This window comes from Dendrobates tinctorius, unplaced genomic scaffold (genome assembly GCF_039654945.1).
Source record: "Dendrobates tinctorius isolate UK_male_01 unplaced genomic scaffold, ASM3965494v1 ptg000254l, whole genome shotgun sequence".
Taxonomy (NCBI): domain Eukaryota; kingdom Metazoa; phylum Chordata; class Amphibia; order Anura; family Dendrobatidae; genus Dendrobates; species Dendrobates tinctorius.
In genome coordinates, this window is record NW_027361921.1 from 332,661 (window position 1) to 353,130 (window position 20,470).

Consider the following 20,470-nt stretch of genomic DNA (forward strand, 5'->3'; position numbering starts at 1 on the left):
TATCATGATTATTATTATTCATTTTTAAAGCTTAATTTATTCCATGACGCTTTACATGTGAAAAAGGGGCATACAAAGACAAGTACAATAAACATGAGCAATACAAGGCACACAAAAGTACAAAAGGAGAGAGGACCCTGCCCACGAGGGCTCACAGTCTACAGGAAAAAGTTTTAGTGTTATCATTCATATTTTCTGAAAAAAGGCCAAGAAAGCAAAAATTCTGCCGGGGTATGTAAACGTTTGAGCACAACTGTATACAGTGCCTACAAGTAGTATTCAACCCCCTGCAGGTTTGATAAGATGCAAATAAGTTAGAGCCTTCAAACTTCACACAAGAGCAGGATTTATTAACAGATGCATAAATCTTACAAACCAAAAAGTTATGTTGCTCAGTTAAATTTTAATAAATTTTAAACATACAAATGTGGGTCAATTATTATTCAACCCCTAGGTTTAATATTTTGTGGAATAACCCTTGTTTGCAATTACAGCTAATAATCGTCTTTTATAAGACCTGATCAGGCCGGCACAGGTCTCTGGAGTTATCTTGGCCCACTCCTCCATGCAGATCTTCTCCAAGTTATCTAGGTTCTTTGGGTGTCTCATGTGGACTTTAATCTTGAGCTCCTTCCACAAGTTTTCAATTCGGTTAAGGTCAGGAGACTGACTAGGCCACTCCAACACCTTGATTTTTTGCCTCTTGAACCAGGCCTTGGTTTTCTTGGCTGTGTGCTTTGGGTCGTTGTCTTGTTGGAAGATGAAATGACGACCCATTTTAAGATCCTTGATGGAGGAGCGGAGGTTCTTGGCCAAAATCTCCAGGTAGGCCGTGCTATCCATCTTCCCATGGATGCGGACCAGATGGCAAGGCCCCTTGGCTGAGAAACAGCCCCACAGCATGATGCTGCCACCACCATGCTTGACTGTAGGGATGGTATTCTTGGGGTCGTATACAGTGCCATCCAGTCTCCAAACGTCACGTGTGTGGTTGGCACCAAAGATCTCGATCTTGGTCTCATCAGACCAGAGAACTTTGAACCAATCTGTCTCAGAGTCCTCCAAGTGATCATGAGCAAACTGTAGACGAGCCTTGACATGACGCTTTGAAAGTAAAGGTACCTTACGGGCTCATCTGGAACGGAGACCATTGCGGTGGAGTACGTTACTTATGGTATTGACTGAAACCAATGTCCCCACTGCCATGAGATCTTCCCAGAGCTCCTTCCTTGTTGTCCTTGGGTTAGCCTTGACTCTTCGGACAAGCCTGGCCTCGGCACGGGAGGAAACTTTCAAAGGCTGTCCAGGCCGTGGAAGGCTAACAGTAGTTCCATAAGCCTTCCACTTCCGGATGATGCTCCCAACAGTGGAGACAGGTAGGCCCAACTCCTTGGAAAGGGTTTTGTACCCCTTGCCAGCCTTGTGACCCTCCACGATCTTGTCTCTGATGGCCTTGGAATGCTCCTTTGTCTTTCCTATATTGACCATGTATGAGTGCTGTTCACAAGTTTGGGGAGGGTCTTAAATAGTCAGAAAAGGCTGGAAAAAGATATAATTAATCCAAACATGTGAAGCTCATTGTTCTTTGTGCCTGAAATACTTCTTAATACTTTAGGGGAACCAAACAGAATTCTGGTGGTTTGAGGGGTTGAATAATAAATGACCCTCTGAATAAACTTTTCACAATTTAAAAAAAAATTAAACAAAGAAATAACATTATTTTTTGCTGCAGTGCATTTCACACTTCCAGGCTGATCTACAGTCCAAGTGTCACAATGCCAAGTTAATTCCGAATGTGTAAACCTGCTAAATCTGCAGGGGGTTGAATACTACTTGTAGGCACTGTATATATATACACGTGTGTGTATTTTCTATGTATTTATTTACATTTATCCTGTCCTACCTCTTTCTTCAGCTTTGAAGCTAGGCAAATTTCCTATTAACTGCAATCTGTTACTTGCCCCCTGTGAACCGTCCTCCAGCGCCCTTCTCCTCCTCCCTCACTCACCTGGCTTCATTTCATGGACATCTGAATGGTATAAGTTGAAGAGAGCAGGTCAGATATGACCTTGGTCAGATGTAACATCATTTGAAGTGTAACATCTTTAAAGTGTTACATCAGAAATATTACCAGAAATCGGTCAGACGGTAAAACTAACCACTGCTTTCTTCCTTTAATTGCTTTTTTTTTTTTACCCTCCTCTTTAACCATGCTCACATTTGCCATCACCGTGTTTGCTCCACTAATCTTCACTCTCCTTCGCTATCCTCAAACCCCTGCACCCTCGAACCAAATAACTATCTCTACCTCTCTCTCACCCCCCACCTCGCTTTTTCTGCAGACATACTCGTTAACCTCAGACCTCTCCTACTAACATACAATACAAGACGATCACTCTCCTTCACCCACCTGCTTTCCCTTTCTCTGCTTCTTCTCACTGCTGGTGACATATCCCCCAATCCTGGCCCCCCCACCTCATACATCCCACTAATCCTCACCCCTATCTTTCTTACACTAAGAGAAACTACCGCAATCCCTCACACTTAAAACCCGTGCCACTGACCCCCTCCCTCCCGCACACTCTTTCTCGAGCACTTTGAAATGCTCGCTCCATCTGCAACAAGCTCCACATGATCCACGATCTCTTTACCTCCCACAACCTTTCCTTCCTGACCCTCACTGAGACCTGGCTGACACCCCATGACACGGCCTCCCCGGCCGCACTGAGTTATGGGGGCCTCCACTTTACCCACACTCCTCACCCTGGCAACAGACATGGTGGAGGAGTGGGTTTCCTCATTTCTAAAAACTGCTCCTTCAACCCTATCCAACCGCCACCCTCCCTTATCCTCCCTTCTTTCGAGGTTCACTCTGTCCATATCTACTCTCCCTCTAATCTCCAAATGGCTGTCATATACCGACCACCGGGCTCAGCCACTACCTTCATCGACCAATTTTCCACTTGGCTCCTCGACTTTCTCTCTGCTGACATCCCCACCATCATCATGGGGGACTTCAACATCCCCATTGACACCCCTCAGCCAGCAGCCTCCAAACTCCTGTCACTTACCTCATCCTTTGGACTTACTCAGTGGTCCTCCACAGCCGCCCACACAGATGGACATACATTAGACCTCATCTTCACCCGCCACTGTTCCCTACCTAATCTCACAACCTCTCCCTTCCCCCTATCTGACCACCATCTACTCACCTTCTCATCCTTGTCCTTCTCACCTGCCCCCCACGTCCAGCCACTAGCACATCCTCGCAGAAACCTCGCACACCTAGATATTCACAGACTCTCAGACTCTTCTACCTCTGTCCTCCACATCTTCACTCCACAACACGGACAGTGCCACCGCTTTCTACAATGCCACCCTCACATCAGCCATAGACTCAGTCGCCCCTCTTATGCATGGCATAGTGCGACAATACAATAGGCAACTCTGACACAACAACCTCACCAAAAAACTTCGACAAGCATCCAAGGTCGCGGAGCGGCGTTGGAAGAAAACACGCCTGCCAGAAGACTTCACTGCTTTCAAACAAGCTACACTTGCCTTTAAATCAGCCCTCACCTCGACTAAACAGACCTATTTCACTATCCCACAACAACTGTTCAGCACATTCAACTCTCTCCTCCGCCACCCACTGCCACCTCCAACTCCCCTCATCTCTGCTGAGGACTTTGCCACCTACTTCAAAAACAAGATTGACCACACAAGGCAATCTTTTACAGCTCCACCACCCCAACCGCTCCACATACCAGACCTCTGCCCTTCCCTAATAACCTCCCTCTCCAACATCACTGAAGGAGAGCTTACTCATCTCCTTTACAAATCATGCCTCACCACCTGTGCACTTGACCCCATCCCTTCCCACCTGCTTCCCAACCTCACTAACATGATCATTCCAGCCCTCACCCATCTCTTCAACCTATCCCTAACTTCTGGTACCTTCCCCTTTGCCTTCAAACATGCCACCATAACACCCATCCTCAAGAAATCAAACCTTGACCCAACTGCTCTGCCCAGCTATCGCCCCATATCACTGCTCCCGTTTGCTTCCAAACTCCTTGAACAGCATGTCCATGCTAAACTTTCCTCCCACCTCTCATCTAACTCCCTCCTGCAATCTGGCTTCCGCCCCCATCACTCCACTGAAACTGACCTGACCAAAATTACTAATGACTAACTCACAGCCAAAGCTAACAGACAGTTCTCCATCCTCCTCCTTCTTGACCTGTCCTCTGCCTTTGACACAATTGACCACTGCCTACTGCTACAGATTCTTTCTTCCCTTGGCATAAAAGACCTCGCCCTGTCCTGGATTTCCTCATACCTTTCTGACTGCACATTCAGCGTTTCCCACTCCCACACTACCTCCTCATCTCGCCTCCTGCCTGTTGGAGTCCCCCAAGGCTCTGTCCTGGGGCCCCTACTTTTTTACATCTATACTCTTGGCCTAGGACAACTCATAAAGTCCCATGGCTTCCAGTACCACCTGTATGCAGATGACACTCAGATCTACCTCTCTGGCCCATATGCCACCACTCTGCTGTCCAGAATCCCAGAGTGTCTATCAGCCATATCCTCCTTTTTCACCTCTCGCTTCCTGAAACTCAACGTAGACAAAACTGAACTCATTATCTTTCCTCCATCTCACGTATCTTCCCTACCCGATCTATCTATTATGGTAAATGGCATCATGCTCTCTCCCGCACCTGAAATCCGCTGCCTTGGAGTAACTCTTGACTCTGCCCTGTCCTTCAAACCGCATGTCGAATCTCTTGCCACCAACTGTCGCCTCCAACTCAAAAATATTTCCAGAATCCGTCCCTTCCTCAGTCCTCAATCTACTAAAACTCTTGTACATGCCCTCATCATCTCCCGCCTTGACTACTGCAACACTCTCCTCTGTGGCCTCCCTGCTAGCTCTCTTGCACCACTCCAGTCTGTCCTCAATTCTGCTGTCCGACTAATCCACCTCTCTCCTCGCTACTCCCCTGCCTCTCCCCTCTGCAAATCCCTCCATTGGCTCCCAATTCCCCAACGAATCCAGTTCAAACTACTAACACTGACCTACAAAGCCATCCACAACCTTTCCCCTCGCTATATCTCTGAACTAATCTCCCAATATCTTCCCTCACGTACTTTTCGATCCTCCCAAGACCTCCTACTCTTCTCCACATTTATTCGTTCCTCACACAACCGCCTCCAAGATTTCTCCCGAATATCCCCTATCCTCTGGAATACCATGCCTCAACATGTCCGATTATCCACCACCCTCGGATCCTTCAAACGGAAACCTGAAAACCCATCTTTTCAGGAAAGCTTACAGCCTGCAATAACCATTCTGCCGCCTCACCACCGTCTGAGCTGCCGCCTCATCACCACCAGAGCTGCTGTACCCATGACCTTCTGTCTTTTCCCCGCTATCCTGTAGAATCTAAGTCCGCAAGGACAGGGTCCTCTCCCCTCTGTACCAGTCTTGTTATGATTGAGTCACCGTAGGAGGCAAAAATAGAAATGCTAGCTAAGTCCAGAAAACCAGAGAAGTTGGCAGCTATCGGATTGCAGACCCCTGAACCTATCAACACAACTAGCAGTAGCCGTGGGGGGCTCCTACGATGCCCTAGGCCCCTCGATCACAGCCGGAGGACTACATAGCCTAAAGACAGAAAGGGAAATCTAAACTGCCCCAGAGCAGACCCCAAAGCAAAAGGCAGCCCCCCACATATAATGACGGTGAAGCAAGAAGAAAGAACAAAACACAGACAGAAAGATAGACTGAGCAAAGAAGGGGCCCACGCTAGCTTAGATAGGAAAGGACAGGAAGGCTGCTGTCTGCAATCCGTGAAAAACCCTATGAAAATAAGAGCCAACAAACTGACAGTAAAAAAGGCTCTGAAGACGCTAGGCTTCAAAAAAGCTATGTCAGTACTAAGGAATATTCTGAAGACAGAGCAACAGGCAAAAGGAGATTCAGCTCACCCCAGCAGGGAATGGCAGAATCCAGAAAAGCAAGGAAAACAAAACACTAATGCAAAAAGGCAAAGCAGAAATCTTAGCTTTAGATGAGCAGGAATCAGGTTTCCTAGAAGTCCACAGAGAAATCACCCGCAAGCCAGAAGGGCGTCGGTAGCCTTATATCCAGTCATTAACTCCACTCAGCCAGTCATCATCATCAGCCCCAGGTGTTTGACAATCAGGCTCACTACCTTTCTTCACCAGAAGAGGGAGTTCCTCGGGCCTCAGTAGTGAAGGGGAAAATGAACTCACAACACAGTCTGTCATTGTAAATTTGTTATGGAAACTTGTTTACTGTTAACGATATTTATAACTTTGTATATAACCCCCCTTCTCATGTACAGCACCATGGAATTAATGGCGCTATACAAAATAAATAATAATTTATTGATTTCTTGGTACCGTTGGTACCTGAATAAATATTATGTGTAGGTCAAACACTGCACCTCTAGTGTCCAGTGTATATAGTAATGGCTCCTTTAACATAAACAAGGGATAGTTTTCCTTAAGCAATTCCTACCTTTACTCTTTCTCTTGTGAAGGCGTTACACTGTGTATAATTTGTCCATGTCCTGTTACTGTCTGGATGCCTGAACCAGTATCCACTTGTACCGCAATGTTTTGTAACTTTCTCTTAAAGTATAAAAAAAAATCAATTAGTCATAAAATAGTATTAAAAAATCCATTAGAGAAAAAATATTGTTCCTTCCCATCCTTGGGAATCTAAAACTTGATTCTGTATGATTCAGTGCAGGTAACATTTCACCATAGTGTGGAGTGAAGTGTGTGTCTGCTACTACCAACAAGGTACGGTTTATAACTAATCACTAATATCTCATAAGAGCAATAAATGCTAGGAACACACCTATATGGGCTCCATAAGAAAAAGAGGTCCGGCAATGAACTGCTCGTGTTGCTTTCCCTCACACCAATGAGTGAAATTATAGATTTATATTTTCTTCCACTCACTACTAGGCAGATCTCAAAGCCTATAGATGTACAATATACTTTTTAAAGGGAATCTGTTAGCACTTTTTTTTCTTTGTAATCTGAGGACAGCATGAGATAGGGGTCAAAACACAGATTCCAGAGAAGTATCACTTATCAGGCTGTGTCATGTTTGCTTACAATGAAGGTTTTATCAGTAGCTGATTATCACCGATGGGACTAGGTCTCAGGGGACTGCTAGCCCGACCAAGCCCCCTCCTGTGAATAGACAATGTACATACAGAGCCTGGTGTTCGTGGTGTCAGCTTTCTGAGCTCTGCTACATGCTACATCTAAGAACTCTGATTGTGTCACAACTGCTGCACCCGGTAACCTAAGTGACACATCGTTGAAATCAGGGTCTTTTTCCTACATTATGCTGCTCTCACATGATGTAGCAAAACATGCTGACGGATTCCATTTAACTCTGGTGGAGGAATACAGTTCTAGTTCCTTTCGCCTTCTTTTTCCCACTTTTGGCCCATTCTTATTTTTACAATAGTGCTCTATGATTTCTGTGCATACGACTGTCTGTATGGCACCAGTAGTGCCTTATATATTTGTTATACAGTATGTGGACAATTGCAAAAAAGAATATTTTTTTATCCAAAATCCACATTTTTTTCTTAAAGGAGTATATACAATATACACAAATATGTATGCATAGTAACACGCTGACAGATGATATTAAAATTATCTGCAGCACACCTTGGTATTTAGGACAAAATATATATTACCTAGAACTTACCGGAAGGATCAAAGTCCTGAAAATAATCCGGGCAGTGCTGCTCAGATACGTCTCCTGCAGTAGCATCCCCCCAACATAACCAACCATCCCACGTCCTATTACAAAACGGACCTAAGCAGAAGAAAAGGCAGTAAGTAAAGTTACATTACACAGTATGCACCATCATTACACAGTATGCACCATGTTACAGAGTGTGAACAATAACTAAAACACAAAGATTTAAAATAAAGAACTAATTTATTATAGAAGGGGGAATGAGGGATAGAAGTCAGTGATTGAAGGAAAAAAAAGGGATCGTTCCAGCTACTAAAAAACTTGCTTTATTGAAGAAAATTTAAAATAACAGCATGTCGGCTTTCTCCTCTCCAGCAAAGGATGCGCTGGGGGGCACTAGAAACAGCTATGTGTTTCGATCCACTAAGGATCATTTTCACAGTTGTAGATTGATGGAGTAACACAAATCTTATACACATCAAGAGCCAATAGCAGATACACTTCGGGTACGTGCACACGCTGCGGAATGGGGTGCGGATTTGGCCGCACGGATTTTGTAAAATCCGCATGTAAATCCGCAGGTCAAAAGACCTGCTGTTTATCTGCAGATTATCCTGCGGTTTCGCCCTGAGGTCTCACCATCTGCGATCTGTCACAGAACAGTGATGTCCCACCTGGGACTATGTAATAAAGTTAAAAAAAAAAAAAAAAAAAGTGTTAAAATAATTTTTAAAAAAAATCGCCAAATAAATTAGAAAAAAAAAAAAAATTCCCCCAATAAATTCATTTTTTGGAAATAAAAAGAAAAAAACAAAACAATAAAAGTACACACATTAGGTATCGCCGCGTCCGTAACGACCTGCCCTATAAAACTGTCCCATTAGTTAACCCCTTAAAAAATAAAAATAAAAAACGAAGCAAAAAATGATGATTTATTATCATACCGCCAAACAAAAAGTGCAATAACGCGCGATCAAAAAGACGCATATAAATATCGATGGTACCGCTGAAAACGTCATCTTGTCCCGCAAAAAACGAGCCGCAACACAGCATCATCAGCGAAAAAATAAAACATTTATAGCTCGCAGAATAAAGCGATGCAAAAATAATTATTTTTTATATAAAATAGTTTTCATTGCATAAAACCGACAAAACATAAAAAACGACCTAAATGAGGTATCGCTGTAACCGTACTGACCCGAAGAATAAAACCGCTTTATCAATTTTACCGCACGCGGAACAGTATAAACGCACCCCCCCAAAGAAATTCATGAAACGCTGGTTTTTGTTCATTCTGCGTCCCAAAAATCGGAATAAAAAGCGATCAAAAAATGTCACGTGCCCGAAAATGGTACCAATAAAAACGTCAACTCGTCCCGCAAAAAATAAGACCTCACATGACTCGGTGAGTCAAAATACGGAAAAATTATAGCTCTCAATATGTGGTGATGCAAAAACTATTTTTACAATAAAAAGCGTCTTTTTTAGCGTGTGACAGCTGCCAAATATAAAAATCGCCATAAATAGTAAATCAAACCCCCGTTATCACCCCCTTAGTTAGGGAAAAATAATAAAATTAAAAGAAAATGTATTTATTTCCATTTTCCCATTAGGGTTAGGGTTAGGGCTGAGATTAGGGTTAGGGGTGTGTTGGCGTTAGGGTTGGAGTTAGAATTGGGTTAGGGTTAGGGGTGTGTTGGGGTTAGGGTTGGAGTTATAATTGGGGGGTTTCCACTGTTTGGGCACATCAGGTAGTCTCCAGATGCAACATGGCGTCTGATCTCAATTCCAGCCAGTTCTGCGTTGAAAAAATCAAATGGTGCTCCTTCCCTTCCAAGCTCTGCCATGCGCCGAAACAGTGTTTTACCCCCACATGTAGGGTATCAGCCTACTCAGGACAAATTGCAAAACAACTTTTGGTGTCCAATTTCTCCTGTTACCCTTAGGAAAATAAAAAATTGGGGGCAAAAATATCATTTTTGTGGAAAAAAATGATTTTTTTATTTTCACGCCCGGGCGTTATAAACTTCTGCGAAGCACTTGGGGGTTCAAAGTGCTCACCACACATCTAGATAAGTTCCGTGGGGGGTCTTTTTTGCAAAATGGGGTCACTTGTGGGGAGTTTCAATAGTTTAGGTACATCAAGGGCTCTCCAAACGCACATGACACCCGCAGACCATTCCATCAAAGTCTGCATGCCAAAACGTCACTACTTTCCTTCCGAGCCCCGACGTGTGCCCATACAGTAGTTTTCTCCCACATATGGGGTGTCAGCGTACTCAGGACAAATTGGACAACAACTTTTGGGGTTCAATTTCTCCTGTTACCCTTGGGAAAATAAAAAAATTGGGGACTAATTGATCATGTTTGTGGAAAAAATAGGATTTTTTTATTTTCATGCCCGAGCATTATAAACTTCTGTGAAGCCCTTGGGGGTTCAAAGTGCTCACCACACATCTAGATAAGTTCCTTAGGGGGTCTAGTTTCCAAAATGGGGTCACTTGTGGGGGAGCTCTAATGCTTAGGCACACAGGGGCTCTCCAAACGCGACATGGTGTGGGGGGTTTCCACTGTTTAGGTACATTAGGGGCTCTCCAAAGGCAACATGACACCCGCAGACCATTCCATCAAAGTCTGCATTCCAAAACGTCACTACTTCCCTTCCGAGCCCCGACATGTGCCCATACAGTAGTTTTCTCCCACATATGGGGTATCAGCGTACTCAGGACAAATTGGACAACAACTTTTGGGGTCCAATTTCTCCTGGTACCCTTGGGAAAATAAAAAAATTGGTGACTAAAAGATCATGTTTGTGGAAAAAATAAGAATTTTTTATTTTCACGCCCGGGCGTTATAAACTTCTGTGAAGCACTGGAGGGGTCAAAGTGCTCACCACACATCTAGATAAGTTCCTTTGGGGTCTAGTTTCCAAAATGGTGTCATTTGTGGGGGTTTCCACTGTTTTGGTACATCAGGGGCTTTCCAAACGCGACATGGTGTCAGATCTCAATTCCAGCCAAAAACGTCAAATGGCGCTGCTTCCCTTCTGAGCTCTGCCATGCGCCCAAATAGTGGTTTATCCCCACATGTGGGGTATCAGCGTACTCAGGACAAATTGCACAATAACTTTTAGAGTCCTGTTACCCTTGGAAAAATAAGAATTGAGGGTGAAAAGATCATTTTTGTGGAAAAAATATGATTTTTTAATTGTACGGCTGTATGTTATAAACTTCTGTGAAGCCCTTGGGGGTTCAAAGTTCTCACCACACATCTAGATAAATTCCTTGGGGGGTCTAGTTTCCAAAATGGGGTCAGTTGTGGGGGGTTTCCACTGTTTTGGTACATCAGGGGTTTTCCAATCGCGACATGGCGTCCGATTTCTATTAAAGCCAGAAAATGGGGTCTTGGTGGATATTTCCAAATTTAACTGTTTCAGCTCTCTAAAACCACTTGAAATCTATCCATGCAGTCACTTCGGCTCTGAATTGGGTAGAAAAAAGGATTTTTTACATTAATATGCTGAGACTGAAACTATCTTTTTCATTATATGTACTGTACCATTTTCTAGTTCTAAAGATTGTAAATTGAGAATAGATAGTTGTTCCCTATAATCTAATTTATGGAAAACATTTGTTTCCTGTAATGTATCATCCCGAAACTCTTCTTCAGTATCAGCATAAAAATGTTTCTTTATCGTAAGATTTCTAATGAATTTGTTGAAATCCAAAATTGTCAAAAAAAGATCAAAATTTTTGTCAGGTGAGAAATTTAATCCTAAAGCTAGAACTTCCATTTGGTCCTGTGTCAAAGACCGTGAAGATAGATTTAACACATTCAGTTCTTTTGTTTCTTTTTCCTGTGTCTGGTCATTACACCTTGTGTTTCTCCGGTGTTTCCTCCCGGAACGCCTCCTGCGTTTTTTGAATGTCCCAAAAAATTTCTTTTGGCTCTGTTCATACTTGCAGAAAAAGAACCTTCGGAGGTGCTACAATTAGAATCAGATTCTGAGTGAGGACATGGAAAACGCAACATGTGAATTTCTGGTTGGAGTGCTAGGAGTCTGGCTATTTTTTAGAATGGATTTTAATCTGCAGGGTGTTTTTTTTCCACGGACCCCATTCGTAGATTTTTCCAGTAGCATAATCTTTCAGATCCCTTGAAAATGTTCTTTTTTTCCTACTCATTATATCTTCCTCCAAATTGGATAGATTCTCTTTCATTTTCGTAAAAGACTGTTTATATTGTGGCAGGGTTTTATGTTTTTCCATAGATTTTTGTAACTCTTCAATCTCTTTCTGAATTTCAGTGAGTTTAGATTCTTCCTGCTTAATGATCAGTCTCATAAGATTGAGGGAACAGTTAGTTAAAATTTGATTCCAACTTTCCATGAATTCAATGGGGTCCAGATATTCTAATGGTCTAAATAAGAGAACAGAAATCATGTACCATTACTAATTGGTTATTTCTATGTTTTTTTCTTTTTCTTTTTTATATATTTGTATTTGTTATTAATGTGAAATAATTATTTTATCATCAGCATAACGCAAATCTCTATTTTCTCTGAGAAAAGTGCAAAGGACCTTAGTGTCTAATCATGTGACTGTAAGTGTATCTGCTATTGGCTCTTGATGTGTATAAGATTTGTGTTACTCCATCAATCTACAGCTGTGAAAAAGATCCTTAGTGGATCGAAACGCGTAGCTATTTCTAATGCCTCCCAGCGCATCCTTTGCTGGAGAGGAGAAAGCCGACATGCTGTTATTTTAAATTTTCTTCAATAAAGCAAGTTTTTTAGTAGCTGGAACGATCCCTTTTTTTTTCTTCAATCAATGCTTCGCTGAAGTCCAGACGAGGTTCCGTGCTCCGGCTGTTTGGTTGGTGATCTGGCTAGGGCTTTTCAGCCAATATCTTTATAGAAGTCAGTGCCCACAATCTCCCTCTCTTACTAAGGGAATCAAGGTCATAGGCAACTTTGTGAGAACCTCAAAATATGAGACAAATTTTACTGCCATTCGTGAGCAACCAAATATAACTGTGCATGTCCTGCAGCAAAGAAGCAGCTTGATCTTGGGCTCCTCAGTTGACATCAGACGTCTTCTATAATTCCAGACATGCACAGTGCGCTTCTGAATTCAGGAAGTGAACACATCACACCGACATCAGAGGCGCAATGACACATGGGAAAGAAAGTCGCGTGCATGTGCAAGATTTGCAGAGAGCAGGAGATGACACAAGTACAATTGAAACTAGAAGTTTACATACCCTATATAAAAAGACATATATGCATGTTTTTCTCAATATCTGACATATCAGAATAAACCTTTCCCATTTTAGGTCAATTAGGATTACCATAATTATTAATATTTGCCAAATGGCAGAATAATGAGAGGGAGAGAATGTTTTAAGGCATTTTTATTACTGTATATATTCGTGTATAAGCAGACCCATGTATAAGCCGACCCCATTAATTTTGCAACAAAAAACTGGGAAAACTTATTGACTCGCGTATAAGCCTAGGGTGGAAAATGCAGCAGCTACTGGTAAATTTAAAAAATAAAAATAGATACCAATAAAAGTAAAATTAAGTGAGACATCAGTAGGTTAAATGTTTTTGAATATCCATATTGAATCAGGAGCCCCATATAATGTTCCATACAGTTCATGATGGCCCCATAAGATGCTCCATACAAAATATGCCACATATAATGCTGTACAAAGGTTAATAATGACCCCATAAGATGCTCCATAGAATAATATGCCCCATATGCTGCTCCATAAAGGTTAATGGCCCCATAAAATGTTCCATAGATTATGCCCCATATGCTGCCCCATAAGATGCTCCATACAATAGGCCCCATAAGATGCTCCATAGATTATGCCCTATATGCTGCCCCATAAGATGCTCCATAGAATATCCCCCCATATGCTGCCCCCATATGCTGCCCCCATAAGATGCTCCATTGAATATGCCTCCATATGCTGCCCCCATAAGATGCCCCCATATATTGTTTCTGCCGCTACTGCAGGTATTAAAAAAAAAAAAAAGACATACTCACCTCTTGTCGGTGCCAGTGTGCTGAGCAGGTGGCGACACCGGCGCGCTATGGGGGACAGGTGTTGCCGCTCGCTCAGGACCCAGCACCTGAGATATTCACCTGTCCCGGTTCCAACGCTGCTCCTGCTCGCCACTGTCTGCCCGACGGGTCTCTCTGTCAGTGACGTCAGGCAGCAGAGGGCGCGCACTGACTACATCATCGCGACCTCTGCTGCCTGAACATCACTGACAAGAGGACCCCGCGGGCAGACAGCGGCGAGCAGCGTTGGAACCGGGACAGGTGAATATAGCATTTACTTACCTCCCCCTGGCGCATCTCTGCAGTCCCGTTCTCCCACGGTCTCCCTTCCTTCCTTCAGCGGTCATGTGGTACCGCTCATTAAAGTCATAAATATGCGCATATTCATGACTTTAATGAGCGGTACCATGTGACCACTGTAGGAAGGAAAGGAGACCGCGGGACAAGCAGGTGGGCTGCAGAGACGCGCCAGAGGGGTTCAGTATGATCTGATACCCCGCTCCCCCTCCCTCACCTACCCCCTGGCTATATGACTCACGTATAAGCTGAGAGGGGGACTTTCAGCCCCAAAAAATGGGCTGAAAATCTCGGCTTATACGCAAGTATATACGGTACTTACTGCAAAGTCAAAAGTTTACATACACTAAGACTATTATGCCTTTAAACAATTTCTCGACTGCCCATATGATGATGTCATGTGTTTGGAAGCTTCTAATAGGTTTTTTGGCAACTTCTGAGTTAATTAGAGACACACCTGTGGATGTATTTTAATGCACACCTGAAACACACTGCTTCTTTATATAACATCATGTGAACAGTCTCAAGAAATCAGCCAAAATATCAGGAAGAGAATTGTGGACTTGCACAAGTCTGGCTCATCCTTGGGTACAATTCCAAGATACCTGAAGGTGCCTCGTTCATCTGTACAAACAATTATATGCAAGTACACACAAGATGGGAAAGTCCAGCCATCATACCGCTCAGGAAGGAGATGGGTTCTGTGTCTCAGAGATGAACGTGCTTTGGTCTGACATGTGCATATCAACCCAAGGACAAAAGCAAAAGACATTGTGAAGATGATGGAGGAAGCTGGTAAGATTGTGTCACTATCCACAGTGAAACAAGTACTGTATCAACATGTGCAGAAAGGTATTCTGCCAGGAAAAAGACATTACTCCAAAAGAAACATAAAAAAGCCAGTTTAATGTCTGCAAATGCACACATGAACAAAGACCTTAATTTTTGGAGACAAATTCTCTGATCTGATGAAACTAAAATTGAACTTTTTGAGCATAATGACCATTGTTACTTTTGGAGGAAAAAGAGAGAAGATTTTAAACCTAAGAACACCGCCCCAACTATGAAACACAGGGGTGGCAGCATCATGCTGTGGTGTTGTTTTGCTGCAGGAGGGTCTGGTTCACTTCACAAAATAGATGGCATCATGAAGACGATTATGTGGAAATACTGAAGCGACATCTCAAGACATCAGCCAGGAAGTTAAAGCTTGGGTGGAAATGGGTCTTCCAAATGGATAGTGACTCGAAGCATACTGCCAATATGGTAACAAAGTGGGCCTAAGCATAACAAAGTCAATGTTTTGGAGTGGTCATAACAAAGCCCTGATCTCCGTCCTATTGAAAATTTATGGGCAAAGCTGAAAAGGCAGATGCGAGCAAGACAACCTCCAAACCTGGATCAGTTACACCAGAAATGGGCCCAAATTCTGACCAACTATTGTGAGAAGCTTGTGGAAGGATATCCCAAACGTTGCATTTTTTTTTTGCAATTTCACCGCACTAAGAATTTTTTTCCTGTTTTCCAGTACACGATATGGTAAAAGCAATGGTCTCATTCAAAGGTACAACTGGTTCTACAAAAGACAAGCCCTCACATGGCCATATTGACGGAAAAGTAAAGTTATGGGAAGAAAAGGAGCAAAATATTGAAATGCAAAAATGGAAATACCCCTGGTCCTTATGGAGTTAAAACAAGAGATTTTTAACAACTGAGTGGTGGAGTAGTGGCTTATTTGGGATCTGAAAACATGTGGAGAGAATCAGTGGTGTCACTGGAGACAAACATGATGATGGATGCCAAGGAAGACACTCTGGAGCAGAACCACAAGGACGCTGGTGGTCACCAGGGCCAGATCCATCTGACTATCCAAAAGCACAAGAACAAACTAAACCACCCCATCCACTGACCTTAGAGTACATTACTGCTTTCTCTACTTCATGATGGCATGGTAGCATATCACCGCACATGCCACATGTCGCAGTGGGAAGTAAAATAGATGAGGAGGAAATGTTATGTCTGCAAGGGAGGTCGAATCCAGAGCAATACAAAAGAGAGAGTCAAGGCCTGCCTCTGTTAAAGACGTCTGCTCAGAATGAGGAGAGAAATGTCACTACTGCCCAGAACTCCTATTCTCTGCACCCACCCTCCCAGCCAATACTATATGGCAGAGGACACGCTTGGCAGATAAATATTCTGTGCCTCCAACTGCTTACAGAAGCAATTTCCAGGACAGGACTCAACTGAACAAAGCACAGGTGAAAGGACTTTTATATTTGTCATCCATAGTACTGTCTTCCCTAGGAAACCCTACTAACAGTGCCTTCTGGATGTGTTGGAAAGGTTAATATTTTAGTATTGTTTTTATTGAATAAAAAATGTCAAAGATAATTGGAAAAGTTACCTTCTTTTGTGTGCGCTGGCTCGTGCATTATTTTCTGATAGCATTCAAACTGGGCTGTCATTATCTTGTTCCTTGTAACACCAGCTACTTCATAACCTTGCTCCGCTGCTTCTTGAGTTTCCACTCTCTGTTCATTCACTGTATGAGTCTAGGGAAAATTGAAGATTTAGACAGATATTTATAGTAAATACACAGTATAGCAAAAATAATAATTTATGATATCATAACTTATTGATTTACTAAGGATTAGTGTATAGCTAACTGTTAGGAACGGCGGAACGCACTAAATAAATAATAAAGTGCGTTCGCCGCTCGGGGTCCACCATGCAGAAGATATTATCACTGCTGCTGAGTAATGGCAGACTCGTTATATGGCGGTGTAAACGCGCACGGGTTAAACGCCACCCGGGTGTGCTGAGCGATCTGTGTTAAACAAAGAAGGCTGAGCCTGTTAATGCCACAGGTCTCAGCTAAATTGCACGCGCTGTATACGGTCACAGGACACGGACCCAAGGCAGAGATCGGTGCCCGTCTAGACCTAGCGTGCGTGAGGCCTAACTACCGCAGACGCCGGTAAGTGCTGCTGACTGCAGCGCAGCGGTAACCGCCGCCGCTATACGATAGTGCCATGAGACGTGACACAATCGGACGCTAGTGAAGAGGTGCGGTGTGCACAGTGACCTATGGCTTGCCACTGACTGGCGCTGACTGCTACTCTAGTTCCCTATCCACATGCGTAATATCAAAGGGAGGGGAATCTTAATGAGTCAATCACCAGAATCATACATCTACCACCATTCACACATCTAGCAAGTAAAGCCTATACTAGCGCGTGGCCGAGCGGCCATGCGGACCTTTTATAGCCGTGCGGGACCTTCCAAATCTCTGGGATGGACCAATCCGATGAGAAGGACCTGAGCACGTGACTCCCAATCTCCAATGGGAGATCGTCTCATGAGCATGCCCAGTAGCGTGACGAGAGGACTTTGCCACTGGAGTGGTTTGCGGCAGGGCAGCCTGCGCCACTATTGCTGACCCAGAGGTGGCAGCAACAACCGGTCGTACGGCGCTGGTCTGAGCAGAGCGTCTGGGACACCGAGATTGCTGTGCAGGCTCCTGAGCGGTCGGAGAAGAATGGGAGACCGCAGAATGCAAAGCTCTGGATTCCTGCTGTGCAGCCGCAGGAACCTGACGCCTAACAGCTAACAATGTACTTGTCACAGGGATACCGCGACACAGTGGGGTCAGATGATCGCGTCTGGTGACATCACACCTGCAGTAGGTACAACGGCTTCACCGGCCTATTTAGCAGTTCTGGCTTTCTTTGATCTAGCGCTGCAAGGGTTACACTGCTTAGTTGGACTCCAGGAGTTCTTAGTCTTGGGTGACAGCTGTTCTGAGTTTGTTACTCCTAGCAGGCATAAGAACCCTCCTCCTTGCTTCAGTCATTGCCAGTGATATTACCACTACCTGGTTTGGTGTTGGAGCAGTAGTTTGTGCTTGGAGTAGACGTTTGTAGAATTGTTCAGGAGATTGCTGCATAGAGTTTGAGTGCTTATCCTAAGTCTCACGTATTTGGTTTCTCCTACCTATCCCTCCCCTGTGCTCCACTCTGTTGTTTTGTGAATGTACTTCACAACCCCCTCCGTCTGTCTGGTTACTGTAATCCTAAAGGGTACTTCACACATAGCGAGATCGCTGAAACGTCACAGGTTTTGTGACGCAACAGCGATCTCGTTACGTGTGACACATAGCGGCGATCGGGCCCCCGCTGCAATATTGCTGATCGAATGTCCTAGGCCATTTTTTTATTGTTGGTGTCCCGCTGTCCAGCATGCATTGCTGTGTTTGACGCCATAACAACGATGAGCGACCTCGTTGGCGACTCAGAACTCAGGGACGCAGGCGTGATTTTGCTTTGTCTTTTCAACGCCCCCTCAGCTCTGATTGGTGGTCACAAATTAGGCTCTTTGTAGGGTTTCCTTTTATAGGTCAGCTATCAATTATATGCAATCATAACATTTAACATGTACAGTTATAATAATCGCGTGTCCCCATGTCAGTGACTGTGGATCCAAGAATAAATAGCACACTAGCGACTCAGACAGGGACGCTGAAGCAAACCGCGTAGTGATAGCACAGTAGAGGCCACGAATCAGAGCAGAGCGACGTGGAAAAAACACTGAAGCACTCCTATCGAGGTCTGAGTCGTCAGAATAGCTGCTGTGTGACAAGGTCCCAACGACCACCGAGGTCGCTATACGGATCGCCATATCGTTGCTGCGTCGTTGAGTAGATCTGCCTGTGTGACAGCTTACTAGGGACCATGTAGCGACGTACCAGCGATCCTTACCAGGTCGTATCGTTGTCCGGATCGCTGGAGTATCGCATTGTGTAACGGGTCCCTTATTCCTTCCTTCCCCAGGGTAGGAGAGGGAACAGATAAGAGCTAAGACAGGAGCATAGCAAGGTATGTGACCCCGGCATCTCAATCTTCCGGGGTAATCCGGGGAACAGTGATAAACTAGGGCGCCCCCTAGTTCAAGGAATCAGGTAAGCACCTACAGTCACTGTGTTACAGTACTTTTTACTAAACTGATGACAAGCCGGTGGGTCCAGTAACACTCTGCAGACACTGCAACACAGTTTTACTGGCAAATCACTTATCCAACATCCACCTCTCCTGTCATCCTTATTACTTGAAACAGGTCAGTCATTGTGAGAAAAGGGTAAAATGCTAGAACAGAGTCATTATAAACCAGCAGGAATGATGTCTGTTGTTGGTAAATTATCTGACAGTGTTTAGGGATAACCGTCATTATTTTATATGAATTAAAAAGAAATGAACAAAACTGAAAACAAAAATGAACATGCATATGGTCTCACAATGGGTCTGAGGATCTCATCCCGTTACCTAATGGTAGACAGGGTATTTCTGGCTAGTGAAAGAAAGATATTCAGCTCACCCCTCATAGTTCATCCTGAACTTTAATGCAACCGAGCACGGACACGTCTCTGCCAGAAACGTCTTTGAATGCTTCAAGTTAAAAAAAAGTCCAGCTCCAGGAATAAAATTCAATATTTTATTAATAAAATTAAAAAATGTACATGGCTGCTGTGATCATTTAATCGGTATATCCCAGAAAAAAAGGATTACCGCACGGGGATAATTCAGAGGAGCTCTGTACGCGTTTTGAGCATTAACTGCTCTTAGACTCAGAGCTACTCTAAGTCTAACTTCTGTGGGTTGTAGACATCACTTCATTATACTGTACAGTACCTCTATAGGTGAGAGCAATGACAAAATGCAAAAGTGACCAAAACAACAGCCAAAAAGGATAGGAGCAGAGAAATAGTCTATGGTCAGCCCCTGCAGAACCACTCCCATATAGGGGTTGCTTTCCTATTTGCCTATAATTCAACCTGTTATCTGTTCCATTTGCACAACAGCAGGAAAAATTGATTCACAATCTTTGAATAACTGGTCAGATTGATTTCACAGATGTGTGATTGACTTGGTGTTACATTGTGTTTTTTAAGGGTTCCCTTTATTTTTTGAGCAGTGTTTTCACACACACACACACACACACACACACACACACACACACACACACACACACACACACACACACACACACACACACACACACACACACACACACACCACAAAAAAGTTAGGGATATTTGGCTTTCAAGTGAAATTTCAGGAGGATCCTAAAATGCACTCTAACCTATTCAGTTGAACTTAATGTGACCTTCTCTAAACTTTTGAATGCACATGTCCAAATGTCCAATCTTTCAGTACTTTTTGAACAACTTGCTGTTCTCTAACAAAGGAGCTATTTCAATAGCAAAATTCACAAAAGGTGTTTGATCCATGAATCACCCAATAAATTTCAGGGTTCAATTAGAATTGGTATTTAAACAATCCTCTTC

General features: G+C 43.6%; 1 protein-coding gene across 5 annotated transcripts in view; it reads right to left on the reverse strand.

Moving 5' to 3' along the window:
- The window catches only part of CALCRL (calcitonin receptor like receptor), a 325,809-nt gene that overhangs the window by 153,299 nt on the left and 152,040 nt on the right, over positions 1 to 20,470 (reverse strand). For all 5 annotated transcript variants that reach the window (XM_073558079.1, XM_073558078.1, XM_073558081.1 and 2 more), the window contains exons 3-5: positions 16,535 to 16,682; positions 7,766 to 7,876; positions 6,551 to 6,663 (exon numbers count right to left, since the gene is read on the reverse strand). In XM_073558079.1, the coding sequence (XP_073414180.1) occupies positions 6,551 to 6,663; positions 7,766 to 7,876; positions 16,535 to 16,682 (372 nt within the window). The remainder of the gene's footprint in view (positions 1 to 6,550; positions 6,664 to 7,765; positions 7,877 to 16,534; positions 16,683 to 20,470) is intronic.